The sequence below is a fragment of the Pithys albifrons genome, chromosome 2 (assembly GCF_047495875.1).
Source record: "Pithys albifrons albifrons isolate INPA30051 chromosome 2, PitAlb_v1, whole genome shotgun sequence".
Taxonomy (NCBI): domain Eukaryota; kingdom Metazoa; phylum Chordata; class Aves; order Passeriformes; family Thamnophilidae; genus Pithys; species Pithys albifrons.
In genome coordinates this window covers 90,381,560-90,396,733 of record NC_092459.1, presented here as the reverse complement: position 1 = coordinate 90,396,733, position 15,174 = coordinate 90,381,560, and the positions used below count along the sequence as shown (strand labels likewise).

The 15,174-nt window shown below is 35.8% G+C and overlaps 1 protein-coding gene across 1 annotated transcript in view; it reads left to right on the top strand.

The window, feature by feature from the left end:
• The window catches only part of CAMKMT (calmodulin-lysine N-methyltransferase), a 230,098-nt gene that overhangs the window by 207,326 nt on the left and 7,598 nt on the right, over positions 1–15,174 (top strand). The window contains exons 8-10 of the mRNA XM_071577328.1: positions 1,321–1,395; positions 8,356–8,419; positions 14,360–14,491. Coding sequence (XP_071433429.1) covers positions 1,321–1,395; positions 8,356–8,419; positions 14,360–14,491 — 271 coding nt within the window. The remainder of the gene's footprint in view (positions 1–1,320; positions 1,396–8,355; positions 8,420–14,359; positions 14,492–15,174) is intronic.

Below are 15,174 nucleotides of genomic sequence, written 5' to 3'. Positions count from 1 at the left end.
GCTAATGAGTCCTGATCTGTTCGGTTACATTGAGCCCCACATAATCAAAGCTTTCCCAACCAACTGGGCCTCTGCTTTCATAATGTCCAGGTTTTAAAAGCATTCGGTCTCAATTTTTTTGTCTATGCACGTGTACGTGCATATTGTGGTACCTTAATTCTCTGTATCTATTGATCTACATATTTATGAATCTTTTTTGCATACAGTGTAGTCAACGTGCAAAATTCCCTTTTTTTCCCTCTACACTTAGGGAACATTTCTGAATGAACACATTATAAACTGATCCTCAGTTAAATATTAGGAGTAGGATGTGAATGGAGATGGCTTTTAACCAGAAGTAGATTATAGCTGCGGGAAGACTAAAGGGTCTATTTGGTCAAGACTCATACAAAACTGAGATAAGCATGCACAACCTGACAAGATCAGATTAGACCCTTCCCCCACGAGTGCTTTTCCCATAAATATTTATCTACTTTCTATTATAAATAACCAGGAAATGAAAAAGAAGGATAGATTCTTTTTAAAAAATAGCCTAGAAATAGAAATGCAGCTTCAAATCTTGGGGGTAGTGATATTTAAAGTACGCGGTACATTCCAATACTAGTTGCTATTTTTTAGATGGGAGTAAAGTACTGAAATTCTTTGTGGCTGCTACATAAATCAGCAGCATTTATCAACAAAGAAGAACTTTGTACATATGTGAATTTTTGCCTACTACTGGGTACCTTAGAATTAAATAGCTTATCACCTATGAGAGAATAGGTGTTGACAGAGTCAGCACTGCTGTATTTTTAAGCTTGCCTGAGGCAACATAGCTGGCATTGAAGTTAAGCTTGGCATTTTTTCACCCTGTCCCTCCTCCCTCTAGCCCAAGTGAATGCTCACTTCATCAATGACAAACACAACTGACTTGCCTGCCAGATGCAAGAGATCCATGAATTCACATCTATTCTGCAGATTTATGTTTCATTCAGATTGTCAATACTTTGGCTTCACTTCTTCGTGTAGCAGGGTTAAGGGGTAAAAATCTGAAGCTGTGCATGTGCCACTAATTCAGAAAGGCATATTTGTTGGTGATACACTCAGCAGAACCTGTGTGGATTGCCGATCTGTTATAATGAAAATTACCTCTTTAGCACTGAGATTTAAAACCTTAAAAATGTACAGAATAATATTTTTACATTCATCTTTGAAAGTAAAGAGTGTACACTTTTTAAAACACTTCGGTGTCACATAAGAATAATATTAGTACTTTAAAAATCTCAAGATGAAAATGTAAGTCCTTTTTTCTTTTTATTTTAAATCTTTTTTTTCCTCTAGCATTTTACGATGGGATAATGAGACAGATGTCTCTCAACTGGAAGGACATTTTGACATTGTTATGTGTGCTGACTGGTAAGTACATAAAAATCATAAAACTCATGTTAGAAAAATAGCTTTGCTGGAGTAATTGTACTGTGCTGCTTGCTGATGGCTAAGCAAAGTCAACAAATGAAGCACAAAGCCACCTTAACCTCAACAAATTAATATTCATCTCCATGTGACAGTTATAAGGTAGTCTTCTATCACACAGTAACTTCTACCACATTATTTCCCAAAGATTGATTTTGAGAAGCATTTCCATTTTCTGGAATTGCCTCTGTTTCATGCTTGACGTATCAGTAAATGGACGACTTAGGCAAATTGCAAATAATTATGGCTCAGTGAGGAACAGTCTGGAGAAAAGGGAGTTTATCAACACAAACAGCTCAATTAGCTTACTTCTTAGGAAAGATCTGACTATTGATATAAGGGGATATATTTTTTGCTCCCTGGAATATCTTTCCAAGGAAAAAGAGATTTTCAAACCTCTTTTTTCCCACCACTACATTCTGTTCCTTAAATCAATTTGACATCAATATTTGTGAATATAGGTTTTATATTATTTACACAGGCACATGTTAATTATAAGATAATTCATAGTAAGAAAAATAAGAGTACTGCACTTAATTTATGAAAAGGTAGATTCATGTTGCGGTGTGGTATATTGTTTAATAGTTTATGCAAATAGATTTGATTATTGACACAACCCTTTTCTGATACTGCATTTGCAGGATGGTGCTGTGCTGTACTTGCTGCATGCTAGCTTTAAAAATCATACAGTGTTATTATTTGTGTTACATAAATGTAGAGAGTGTAAAAAAAGAGCTGTGCAAAATTTATTTTGGAGAGTAGATATTTTTAAACAAATCTGTTTTCCCTTCATGGATATTTGCTCTTGACCCTTTAAATGTCCAAAACAAAAAAAAACTGTTTATGTTTTGGACACGTAACTGTTGTGAGACACCAAATTTGGAAAAAAAGGACTTGCTAGGACAGCTCAATTCAGCAGATCTGTGTACCTTATTAAGAAATAGTTAAAGGCAAAGAATGAAGCTGTCTATTGTCTTCTAAACAATATTTTTTAAAAGTAGCTTCTTATAACATATTCCTCTACAGCTTTTTTTCTTTCATATTTTGCTGTTTAAGCAAACTCTTCTTATTTCAGAAAAGTTAATGGTTTTTTGTAACTCTGGAGAAAGTGTGTTTAGTGATCTTTTTGCCATTTCCTAATACCTATTTGTTGACAGAATGCAACAGTGCTTCGTTTCTCTTAGCATTTAATTTCTGCAAAGTTCTTTGTTCCCAAAAAGGACAGAGAAGGGTTTCTAACTAATCGCTGATAATGTGCCTCAGAGATGCATCATCTGATTAAAATAAGGAGCTAAACAACACCATATGATTTCAGCAAGTAATTTAGTAAATGCCTTCCTCACCAAATATTAGAATGGATACTCCAGGTTTCATTGCACAGATGAAGTTAATGCTGGGCAGGATTAGATCAGATTAAGTATGAAAGTCAGATCAGAGTGCTGGCGGACATGAGCAGGAGGGCAGCAGTCTTCTCAGAGGCTTAGACAAGGCTCACATATGGATGTTCTCCAGATTATGTGGGTGAAGCAAGGTCTTGCCAAGAGATTTAGAGTTAAATTTGTTCTTCACACAAATATCAAAACAACCTGGCTGTGCTGTCTCTTGTATTCTTGATACTCACACCATGTCATCCTATTTGTGCTGGGAGTACACAGAGTGGAGCAAGACTTAAGTTGTTTTTCTCAGTAATATTGCCTAATACTCCTCCCAGTCTGTTTGGAAATAGTGTAGTTTCTTTAGGAAACAAAGAATCAAACATGACAGGTAAAATACATAATGTATTTGCAATCCCTGCATTTTGTACATTTATTTTGAAGCACTTAAGATGCAGGTAAGTGTATAAATATTTATAGATTTCTAAAAAATAAATAAAAATGTGCAGGTTTGTTTAAAATATGTGGTTTTGTTCACATATTATCTCCATTTTCTTATTGCAAATGCCCATATATATATATATAGCTTAATAAGCATGAAAATCCCATCATTGTTTGTTTCTTTTAGAAATCATTCTTTTAGTTATGGACACTAGATTTTCTGGTACATGAAAAAGCTGGGGAAAGAAATGTTCCGTGCTTTATCAAACTCAAATCATCTTTTCATTTTCATGTATTTCTCTTCTGAGATACAGAATCGGTTTGAGAACTGTTGGCAGGATTTTTGCTCTCTGAATTTTTTGGGCTACCATTGAAGAGGAAAAAAAAAATCTCTTTTTCTTCTGGCTCCTCGGCTGAAACCTGAAGTATGCAGTGATAAAAACAGATAGAATAGATTGCATTTAGTTTAACACCATCATATAGCTCATTGTCAGTCAATAAAATCTGAGATTAGAACAGAGAAGTAGAAAGCAAAAAATCAGAGTTCAAATATTAGGTACATGGATAAATTTTTATTGAAGTATTTCCAGCAAGGGTGATATTGTCTGATTCTCTGAATAGCTAACCCGTGGTACTGCTTGATCCCATTTACATGAAAACAAGCTCTATTCATAAACATATTCCAAATCCACATGGAGATTCAAGTAAAAATGTACATGATTACAGGAAGCAGGGATATGTTTATATTCATATATTTACAGTCAGACTTTCATAAACCTTGTGTGCAGGAGTGGAAAATAAGTTATTTCCCAGAACAAACAGTCTATTAGTTAACAGCTAAATTTAGTAGCTCAACCAGATTATAAAATAAATAAGAGGCAAACTGTGAAAGCTAGCCATTATTTAACCATTCAGGATTTTGACAATAAAAATAGTTTCATGGTTCAGCAGTTCCAAAATAATTTGTAAAATTGTAAAATGTCAACTATGAGATAAAAATAAGAAAAAAATCATGATGAGGCTACATGTGGAGGAAGAATACAATGAAAAAATACTGAAATAACAGAATCTTTAAAGTATATGCACCTATCTCATATTTTTGAGGGGGAATTTTAAGGCCAGGTGAGGGCTGCCAGAATTTTTGACTTTCATTTGACCTATGCTTATGGATATAAAGTCATACAGGTGCTGAAATTGTGAGCATGAATACAGAAGGGGAAATAACAGGTGCCTGTATGGACAGGCCAATCCCAAGACTCTTCCAAAGCTTGAGAGCCTCAGATTTCTGATTATTAAAAGTGTATATACTTTTTTTATTAAGAAAAAAAATCTGAGATTTTTCATCCAAAGACAGAGTCAAGGCCAGTGGGACAGAGACAATAAAAAAAATCTTTAGCTTTCAGTTTATCATGAAACAAGTTTTCACAAATAATTTAATGTAGAGGCAGTGTAAGGTTTAGACCCCCATATTGTTTTGGAAACACAAGAGCATTGTTTGGTTCACACAAGAGAGGCCAGGGGGAGCTGTCCCACATTACTTTCGCTGCTGAGGCTTTTGCTGAAGTCATAGGGAGTTGTGGCTTTGCCAGGAATGTAGAACTGAGCTGGAAGTATTTTTTAAATTCCTTAAGTCTCCATTAGTTTATTTCACTTATTATAAGGAGATCTTTTTGCCAGAATTCAGTAAGATCTCAGCCTTTCTTCCATTTAAACTTACTCATTTTAGGCCTGATTTCATGCACACACTCAAGTGCATTGGAACCTGAGAACATGGCAGTAAGGGTTTTTTCAGTTTATATCACCCAGGCATTTGAAGGTGAACAAAAAGATAAATGGCCCTACACATTAGACACCACACATGAATGTAATAGTGTCTAAAGTACACCTGTAAACTCAACTCTTTTAATAATTGCAAAGCATGCAAAAGAAAAATAAGTTCAGCATGAAGCAAGTATCACCATGAAGCAAACTAAGGATTTACTTAGGTTTTTTTTCTTTGTTTCCTTGTGGCTCGTTGTTATTTCTGTAGTTTTGGTATAAACTTTCATTTTTGTTTTAATGGTAATTTAAAATTAAATAAAAAGAATTAGAGAAAAGAGATGTGTCAAGGTTGCCTGCCTGTTCATCAAGATTTCACAGGTTAAGAGCATTGCCTAAACAAAGACCAAATCATCATCCACTGTGTTCTCACCTCTCTACTGCTGTGACTCAAAGCTTCCTTACTGACCCGAGAAAACCTTGCTATTCCTGTCCTGAGCTGCTGCTTTCACAGCGTCCTTACTACATAAACATGAGATGTTACCACTGAAGTAATGGCAAGCTAAGCCAAATTTGAATTGAGGTGTGAGAACTGAGCATGAATGGTTTAGAACAAAACGTTATTTCATTTTACTGAGCTGTTCACAGAATCACAGAATTGTTAGGATTGGAAGGGACCTCTGAGATCATCTAGTTCAAAACTCCCCGCCAAGACAGGGTCACCTAGAGCAGGTTACACAGGAACGTGTGTGTTGTGAGCTTTGAAGGATGTTTTCGGGTACATTTTCAGTATGCTGTGGTAACATGTAGTCATACAAATTCTACTGGTAAAAGACTAAATCCCCTTGCGTGGGCCAAATCCCATTCCTGTCTGCAGCGTAGATTATCTAACGACTTCTTCAGGATTTTCCTTATTCAAAGTGTCTGCAGACTCAGGTGGAGGATAGAGATGTTCCCTGGAGTGGCTGCATGGCATTAGCATTGCTTCCAGTCTTTTCTGCTACGAGTATGTGGCTCTCAGAGCAACAGTTTGGAAATCACACTCTTTTGGGTTGAGTAGGTCATATTCCCAGGGACAGGCCTCTTGGAGGGCAGGAACAACTGGAGGCAACTGTCTCTGATTATCTGGGTTTCCTAAGCTAAGAGGGCTAAGAATCTGACTCCCATACCACCAAAATATCAGCTGGGGTTGGACAGAAAGGGTGTTATTGAAGTTGTCTAATCTAGCAGGTCATGTAGTCTTCTAAAGTTCTCAGACACTCAGTTCACAGTTTTTGGTGGACAAAGGGCTGCAGTTTTCATAGCGAAGGAAAAAGATTGGTAGCAGCAGTTGTGCCCCTATTTCACTGTAAAAAGTAAGAATGGCATTCAGGTCCATGAAAAAGGGGTTTTAAGACTAGCAAGCTGCCCCAAGATTGTGTTTCCAGTACATTACTTTCCATTATAAAAATAGTATAAATGCACTTTTCACTTGGAATATACTTCTGTTTACACAGGATCCCAGGAAGTCTTAAATGTGTGCATACTTGCAATGTTTCATGTTGAAGAAAATGAATTCCTTTTAGCTATTCTTTTGGGAGAGGAGACATGTATTCCACTTCTTCTGCACGTGGTTAAGTTCCCAGTGAAGTAGTGTCTTATGACTTCTATCTGCATCGGGATCAACCTAAGGTGAATGTCATTAAAACAACCCAAGAGACATCAGAGATAAGGGTTGCTGTTTCAACAAATTCAATTTAAGCACACATTTTTTTCAATAAGGTTCTTCCAGTAAGATCATTCAATTGCTCAAGTTTAAATTTTCTTGTGAGCCAGGCTACAGAGAAATTGTTAGCTAGTACTTTCATATTCTTGACAAGAAATTCAGAAGGTCATACTTCTGTATTGAATGTTCTTTAAAGTGTATATGGATACCCATTCTACCACATTTTCTCAACAATGTGAGGTTCTGTCAGTTTTTACAGATGAAATTTGGTCACTTAAAGTTTTATGATAGGCATTTTTTGTTTGTTCCTGAGTAGCAAAAATTCACAGCTCTTACACAGGTGCTTGACTGTGTGATATGTAATATTGTATTCTCCTTTGTAGCTGTGGAGTGTCCTTACCTAAATATCCACACGTCTTCTGTTCTTGATGAGAGGCCTGTGGTTAACAGATTACTTTTTTCTCTTCAGCGTTTCCATATATTCTTCATGTTCTTTTAGAATTTCAAACCTGGAAAAAAAATTACCTGCATCTTTTCAGAAAAGAAGTTTGAGAATAAAGGGAAAGGAGTATAGAAAAAAAAAACATAGAGAATGGACAAAAGGCCACGTAGTCTTAAACTTGAACTTGACACAAGCTGGGAAGCGGTTTTACAGAGAAAACGTGGGGGAAGAAAAAAGAATTTAAAAAAAATCACATTATCTGTGGCCTGCTTGATAGAGTTTCTTATCTGAATCACCAACATAAATGCAGCCCACAGTAGTGAGGACTGAAAGGCATCAGTTGCTATCAGATGGTTGTTCACTAACCATTGTAAATGTACTCATCCACAGTAACTACATGTCCACAAATATCTAGTCAAGAGTGATTGGCACCCTGGTTGCCACTATTAGTATATACATTAAGGTACTGAGGGGCATGAAGAATGAATTATCCCCTCAAATCATGAGGTAATCATGCCAAAATAGGGCTGAGCATGTTGGCAACATTGCATGGGAAAATTGACTGTGCTGCTTTCCTTGCGGGACCCATGCTGGAGATGAAGGATTGCACTCTTGAGAGATGACAACTCTTCACAATCTGGGCCATTGTATTTGAACAGTGTTCGACAGAGAGAGAGCAGGTAGGGTCTTGTATATCTTTATAGGGATAGATGGAGAGAGATATATAAATATAACAAATATGCATAATAGGTAAGAATTAATGTCAAAACTGGGAAGGTTAAGTAAAAAAAATACCCTTAATTGTAACATCTGAAGTGCAGTAGAAAACACTTGAAAAAACTCTACCTCCTGGTATAAAAAAACATGTAAAATGCTAAATTTTTATACTGAACTTCATTTCTGATACAGTAGTATTTTTAATAGCTAGCATGTATGATCAGTGACTTTCAACCATATAAAGAGCTACTTCATGCTGATAATTTAACCAATCTTTGGTTAAGATTGTATTTAGTTATATGTATTTTTAGTGTTAAAAGGACATGCACTATATAGAAATGTAGACCACAGTTTCTCTTTTACAGCATTGTGTAAACATATGTAATTAGCCTTGTACTTATCTGCATTAGTATCATTAGAATTGAAACCCCATTTTAATCTGGATTCTGTTCTCTTCTCAATGTCAGCCTGTTTCTGGACCGGTACAGAGCTAGCCTTGTTGATGCAATAAAGAGATTACTCCAGCCCAGTGTAAGTATGTTTCTATTTTCTCCCGAACACTGGCTTCAGAATAATTAGTCTGTGCACAATGATTGAGAGAGTAATGGAATGGCAGGATTAATGTCATGTAATACTTTAATACTTATTATGTCCAACTTCAATTGAGTCTTCTAATCTATCAGATTCTTTCCTAATCATAAACTAGGAAACTTCTTATACTTGGCCTTCTGATAAGGAACACAGTGGGTAGTAAAATAAATGAAACCGCTTCAAAGATAGCGTCAGATTATTTTTATCAAAGCGTTTCTCAAGTATTTTCCTTTGATAATAATGTCTTCATATTAAAGTAAAATACAATATTGAAAGTTTTTATGTTGGCTTCTGTCATTTTTAATCCCTTCAATTGTAACCTTTGTCACTGTGTATTTATTTATTATAAAAGACTATTTTTTCTTTTCATTTATGTTTATATAAAATGAAAAAACCCATATAAGTATACTTTGGCTTAAAACATTTGTCCATTAAGTTCCATGTTTACATGTTTTATACCTTAGAAAATAGCAAAATTATGCTCTTCATAAAATTATTGCATGTTCTACATGAGTGTTATTCAGGAAATATTTTATTGATCTAAATGTATTAGGCTGTTTAAATCAGAGAGACCTACAGGCAAAAAAATCTGTTATATGCATACATAAAATATAATATATAAAATCTCAAATATATAAAAAAGGGAATATATCAAAATGAAAAATGAGAAAACAGAAGTAATTGCTCTAAGTAGAAGTTTGAGACAGGAATTTTATCTTTCATGGTTAACATCCAAATCTTCCAATAAGGTACATTTGAAAAACAAAAGTATTTCATGCTAGCAATGCATTCTCTAAACTTTATTTAAAATTTTTGTTGTACTTTTTCTACAAGAGATTTTCTCTGTAAAAGAAATAGAAGACCCAAACATGCAAAGGCTTAAGAAACTGAGTCATTTTAGTAACGTTAGTAATCCCATTCTTTGCTTAGAGTGATCAGGTTTCTATTTTTGGTTCTATCATAGACTTTCCTGAGTGACCTAAGGCAGGTTACTTAAGACTGAATTATTTTAATGAGCTGTGGGGCAAGGCTGCCAGGAAGCTAGGAGGCAGTAGCCACCCTGAGGAAAAGGTTCCCCAGGTATTTCTGTCAGTGGCAGTAAGGAGAGGTTAAGCAGCTCCTGCCCAAAGTGACACATTTGCACTTTTATGATGTACCAACAGTTGTCAAAGTGCAATAATTTTTGGGACCACAGGTAATCTGGAACACAAAGCTGATCCTAGTTTAAAACAATTCAAAAAGAATTTTTATTTCAGCCCAGATCAATGTCAGCAACTGGTTCTTCAGGTTCTCCCATCGGCCACTGTAGTGGCTCCATGAAAGGACACTGGGAAAGAAGAGCATGAATTGCAGGAAGACAATGTAGAAGGGGTGCCCTGGTAACTGTGGCCTGGTTGGAGACTCTGGCTGGAGTGGAAGAAGAGCTGTTAGTTGCTTTCTCTCCTGCTTGTGGTTGAACATGCTCTGGTATGCTATAGTGCCAAAAACACATGCACATATGCCTGTATATGCACACACATTCTTTAGCTGGGCTGATTAGAAGTTAATTTAAAAGACAAGACAGACTGAGTTTTAAGTAGTGTTGCCATCTAGGCAACAGTCTGGACAATTTAGGAATTGTTAACCTAACTTCAAACCAACACTGGCCTGATTTTGTTTCTCTTTAACTCCAGTCAGCTAATTCAAATTCATTACAAGCCTTTGTTTTTCAGAGCATATGAGCTACAGTCCTTGTGAACATAGATGGAGTAAAGGGAGATGGCTCTTTGTTGCCTGCCTTCCTAGTCTTGCTTGCTTCTGCACGTTGTAATTAATAGCATAGCCTATATTAATACTATAGCACTTATTTGCTGTGCATTTTAGACCATGGTTCCTATTCCTTATAAACAAAGCTAGCTTAAGAAATTTATTCCTTGCAGCAATTTCTGTTGCAGAGTTTTGGAACTGCTATCCAAACTGTATTTTTTTAACTAAACTCAGTTGCCTGCTCTACTTCATGAATGGCTGCATGGATGGATATCCGGTTAGGGCATGGCCTTGCAAATTATTGTAATTCATAACTAAGAGGACAGCAAGCTGTGGTGTGGGATGGGAGCTGGGAGTTCAGGCACCTTAAATGAGCTCTTTTGTCCAAAAATGGCATGTTCAACAGAGATGGCCTCAAGCATATGCTTTTGTGGCTTGAAAGACCCAAATAAAAATGTATATTCATTTGAGATCCCAAAAGAAGATGCAGTCCCAAGTATAAAATAGTTAGCAAGTAGTTCCTTACCTATGTGAATCTAAGGATAACACCAGAGGACAGTTTATTAAATGGCACTATACTTCGGCTTTTAAAGGAAAAATAAATTAATAGTGAACTCATTTACCAGGTGCAATAATTAAAAATAGCTCATCATAATTAAAAATTAGTTTATGCCCAAGCTAAGGCATAATCTTTGATTAGGTTCATTTTTATACATTAATTCTTTTGTCTCAAATATAGAAGTTATATTTCCTTTTCAGTTTGGAAGAGTCTGGGGAAAATAATAACCAATAATACCAAAAAAAAAGTGGAGTAAACAGAAAGTAACAGGTATCCTTGCAAAGCTGTCTTGAAGGATAAAATTCAGAACACATTATCTATTCTTACTGTTAGTTTAAAATTTATCTGTGGTATTTCCCTTTTCATGAAGGATGTTATTTGTGACTGTTAGAATCTTTATGGCACGGAATGATGTGGTTTTGGTAACTCTTTGGTTTCCTTGAAACAGGACTCTGGTCATTTCAATCATCTGATTTGTAGTGTTGACCCCATGGACAGTTGTATTGGCATAGGAAGACAGGACCAGAAATTCGCCAAGGGCAGAAATAAGCAGTTTGCAGAGTTACTGAGGGCTGAAATTTCCATCTGAATTCGTCACAGAGGCAAATTGCACCTGTAAACCAGATCAAATAATTAGGGACAGGAATTTTACATCAAACACATTTATCTTGAATGGCTATATTTTATTTCTCTCAAGCTACTTGAATTGATTTACCAACATTTAGTTTTATTTTTTATATCATTAAAATATACTTTTGATTTCAATCTCAGAAAAAGCATTTGCTTGTTTACCTATTTCCCTAATTAAGAATAATATTTTATCAAGACCTTGATTTTTCTGAGGCCTATCCATTCAAAATCCCAGGGAATTCAATGGGATGCTATTGAGCTGTGATTAGTACCAGCAAATAAAACTCCATATAATGATGATTGATGAGTAAAATTGGTCATAGTCATGTCCAAAATATGAATGCCTCTCTCATTATCTTACTGTAGCGTTTTACTGACACTTCAAACTATTACGCCTGACATTTTTCTCTGCATTTTGTTAACAAGTTTAAAGGAAGTATTTTCCCAGCTGAGAAAAGGCCATTTTGAACTTTAAAACTCATTCTTTAAACATCCTCCCAAGAGACCTTTTTGAATTAGAATTAAATTTGGGATAGTCCACTAGTCTAATTTTTTTGTTGTACAACAACCAAGAAATGAAAAACATTTTATAATTAGAAATGTGAATGCAGCCCCACCACAGGTAGCAGAATCACTGAGATCAGGCAGTTGACAAAAGAGTGCTTTAAACCAAGATTGTTATAGACCAGAATTGACCACTGTACCTGCCAGCTTTGAGGAGATTATTGTGGTATTAAACTTTAATAATGATTTCTTGTTTTTTATCATTGAGGGTGAGAGCCTCAGGTGTTTTAGATGCACACTAAAGTCAACAGATAAATGAGTTTTTACATCTGCTAAGGAGCTGGCTGAATGTAACTGACTTCCATAAAAGGCCATTCCCATTCTTCAAAGTTATTTCAAGATTTTCTGTCTGGTTTTAAGAGATATACCATGTTACAGTTTATTTTACTGTATTTCTATTTGAAATGTTGTTGGAAGTAGCTGACAGAGAATATGAGAAGGAATGGCTGTGTGGACTTGCTGACTCCAAGTGGAGTGAAGGGCTGCTGCTGTCTGAGTGTTGCTTCCTCATGAGAACTGCTGGATCAGTGGCCGCTGTAGAGCCTGTGGCCTTCAGCTGTCTCCACTCATGAGGTTTAGTCATATGTGAAGGCCCCATGTGAATCAGGTAGGCAGTAAGCCCTGGGTGAGGGTCATATTTCCCATTACAGCAACCATGAAGATGAGGGACTCCAGAGGAGTCTTATCCTTCTTACACCAAGAGTCTCTGCAGAACATCTTTGAGGGGAGTGTGAGATGGCAGCAGGAGGAGGAGAATCCTCAGCTGAGGGCTCCCTTTGCTGCCCACTTCTGTTTGATGACATTAAAGCATGCCAAGGATGTGAGAGAACTGCATGTGAATTTCCTGTGTTTAATGTTTCTCATCCTGAGCTGAGCCTATATTCAGACCTAGCATTTACATAAGCAATTCCAGTGCCTTTGGCAGGAGTTACACTCCTTTGCACCTCGTATTTAGCCATACAATTAAAGTTACAGCTACACAAATGAACAGAAATTGAGTTGCTTTAGATATTGCCCTAAGTCTCCTTTGTGCTTAAATTTCCCAAGAGAAAGATGAGGATAAGAGTGTTTCCCTATCTTACAGAGAGACGTTGTGAGAATAAATATAGTGCTGTGGTATTAATAGTTGGGAGTCTTTTCAGTACACATTAGTACCACAGATACTGATGTAGCGCTGTTTCACTGTGCATTATTTGGGTGTACATATGCATGTGTAAGACACAGATCTATTCTCTATTCTCCTAAGTATCTGTATCAGCGTTGTAACTTTCCCAAATTCCTATTGAAATTCTCTGTACTCATCACTCTTTTCCTGTGGTTTATAGATTGCATTTTCTCAAGCTCGATATAATTCTACAGCATCTTACCCTTTTATAACTTTTTCAGTTCCCTAAAAATATATTTTGTTTCTTCAGTTGATTACAGAACCTCACAAATTAATCTTAGCTCTCATTAACATAGAAGTTAAATACAGGAACTCACAGTAAACTTTGTGGCTCTCAGTGTGATAAGCTGTTGGCTGATATTAACCTTTGTTTATAGCTTTTCAACCACTTTTCATTCCACGTGACAGAGCACAGTATTCAGCCAATTAGAATTAATTATTTTTGCAAATAAGATTTTGAGAGATGCTCTATAAAGTAGGTTAGGTTTTGGGCAAGTGCTTTGCAGAGTGTCTAAAATCTATCAGTTCAAGGTACAGTCAATTTTGTTTTCTTAAATACAGAAGGATGAACAAAAAATTAGGTAATGGACCATAATGTGGCATCATAAATGGCCTGATCATCTTGCAAGAACCTGAATTAGTATTCAAGAACATTAATTCCTGCTTTAAATGCAATTTTGCCAATTTAAGGTCAAATATAGTTGCACTGCTCAGGTAGTTTAAAATATCTTTGAAAAATTAATGTTCAGGTCTGATTTGCCTCACATTTTGCCTTGTTTTATATTGTTGTAATTCCACTGACAGTGAATGGGAGGTAGTCTTCTATGTGTGAGAGAGAAAAAAGAAAATCATTATTTACAGTCTCTGCATGGTCATGAGCTAACAAATGGATTTTTCACTGAGTGTATGTTTTGTATGCTTTTTTTGTTTTATTTTGGTAATCCACAGACATCATTATTATATGAAAAGAAGCAGATGTATGGCAGTTGGCAGTTTTCTAAAGAAAATATTTATTTATTACTTTCTAGATTGCATTTGTTTAATCACAGATATCTTGCATATTTTGAACAATTATTGTGTTACCATATTCCAGTATTTTACCACGAGAACCATTGACTTTTCCAGCTTGAGCATATTAAAAGCTTTGTCAGGTGTATGTTGTATCTAGTTCCCTTCCAGTTTTAAAAATGTATGAATTCTCTTTTTAATGTTCCAGGGAAAAGCAATGGTATTTGCTCCACTCCGAGGGAATACTTTAAACCAGTTTTGCAATCTAGCTGAAAAAGCTGGTTTCTCTATCCAGAGACATGAAAATTATGATGAACACATTTCGAACTTCCACTCCAAGGTTAGTTTTCTGCTTGTGTTAGATAACACTTTAATCCGCATTGCATTTTGAAGAGATCATGGTCCTTTTGGCAGGTAACCTAAATGTTTGATTAAAGTACTCCTTAGGTGTGCTGTTTCTGAACAGCTATTTTTGTATCTGATTATTTTGTGTGGTAGAGCCATCCTTTATCTCTGCATGTCTAGAAGAGTTTTGCAGAAGCACCTCCTGTTTACCCTTTTCATTCATAGAAATCTAATTTATGAGAGTCTTTTCTTGTTGTTGTTAGCTGCCCATAAATATACAGCACACTAGCATTTACATTTTAATAAAAAGCTTGCAACTTTTAAACAGGTTAAATACTGAAATGGACTGAAATAAATAGGAGGTGAATGTCTAATTGTATCATATCGTACCATAAATCCTTATCTCTGGCTGCTTTATGGCTGGGTCAGTTGGCAGCTTCAAACTGCTAAATCTCATACAGAATTTCACAGTTGTGGGGTTATATGTCAGATCGAGGCGCTACAAGATTTAGGTCAAAAGCACTTATCTGAGCGTGATTTCTAAGCTTGCTTACATAAAGCTACTGTTATCAGTCTCTTTTTTTATTATTTATAAGTATGGAGTAATACAGGACATGAAGAGGAAGGTGCTTCACAGGAAACTTTTTAGGAATTTCTTATTTTCCTGTGTTGAAGTGC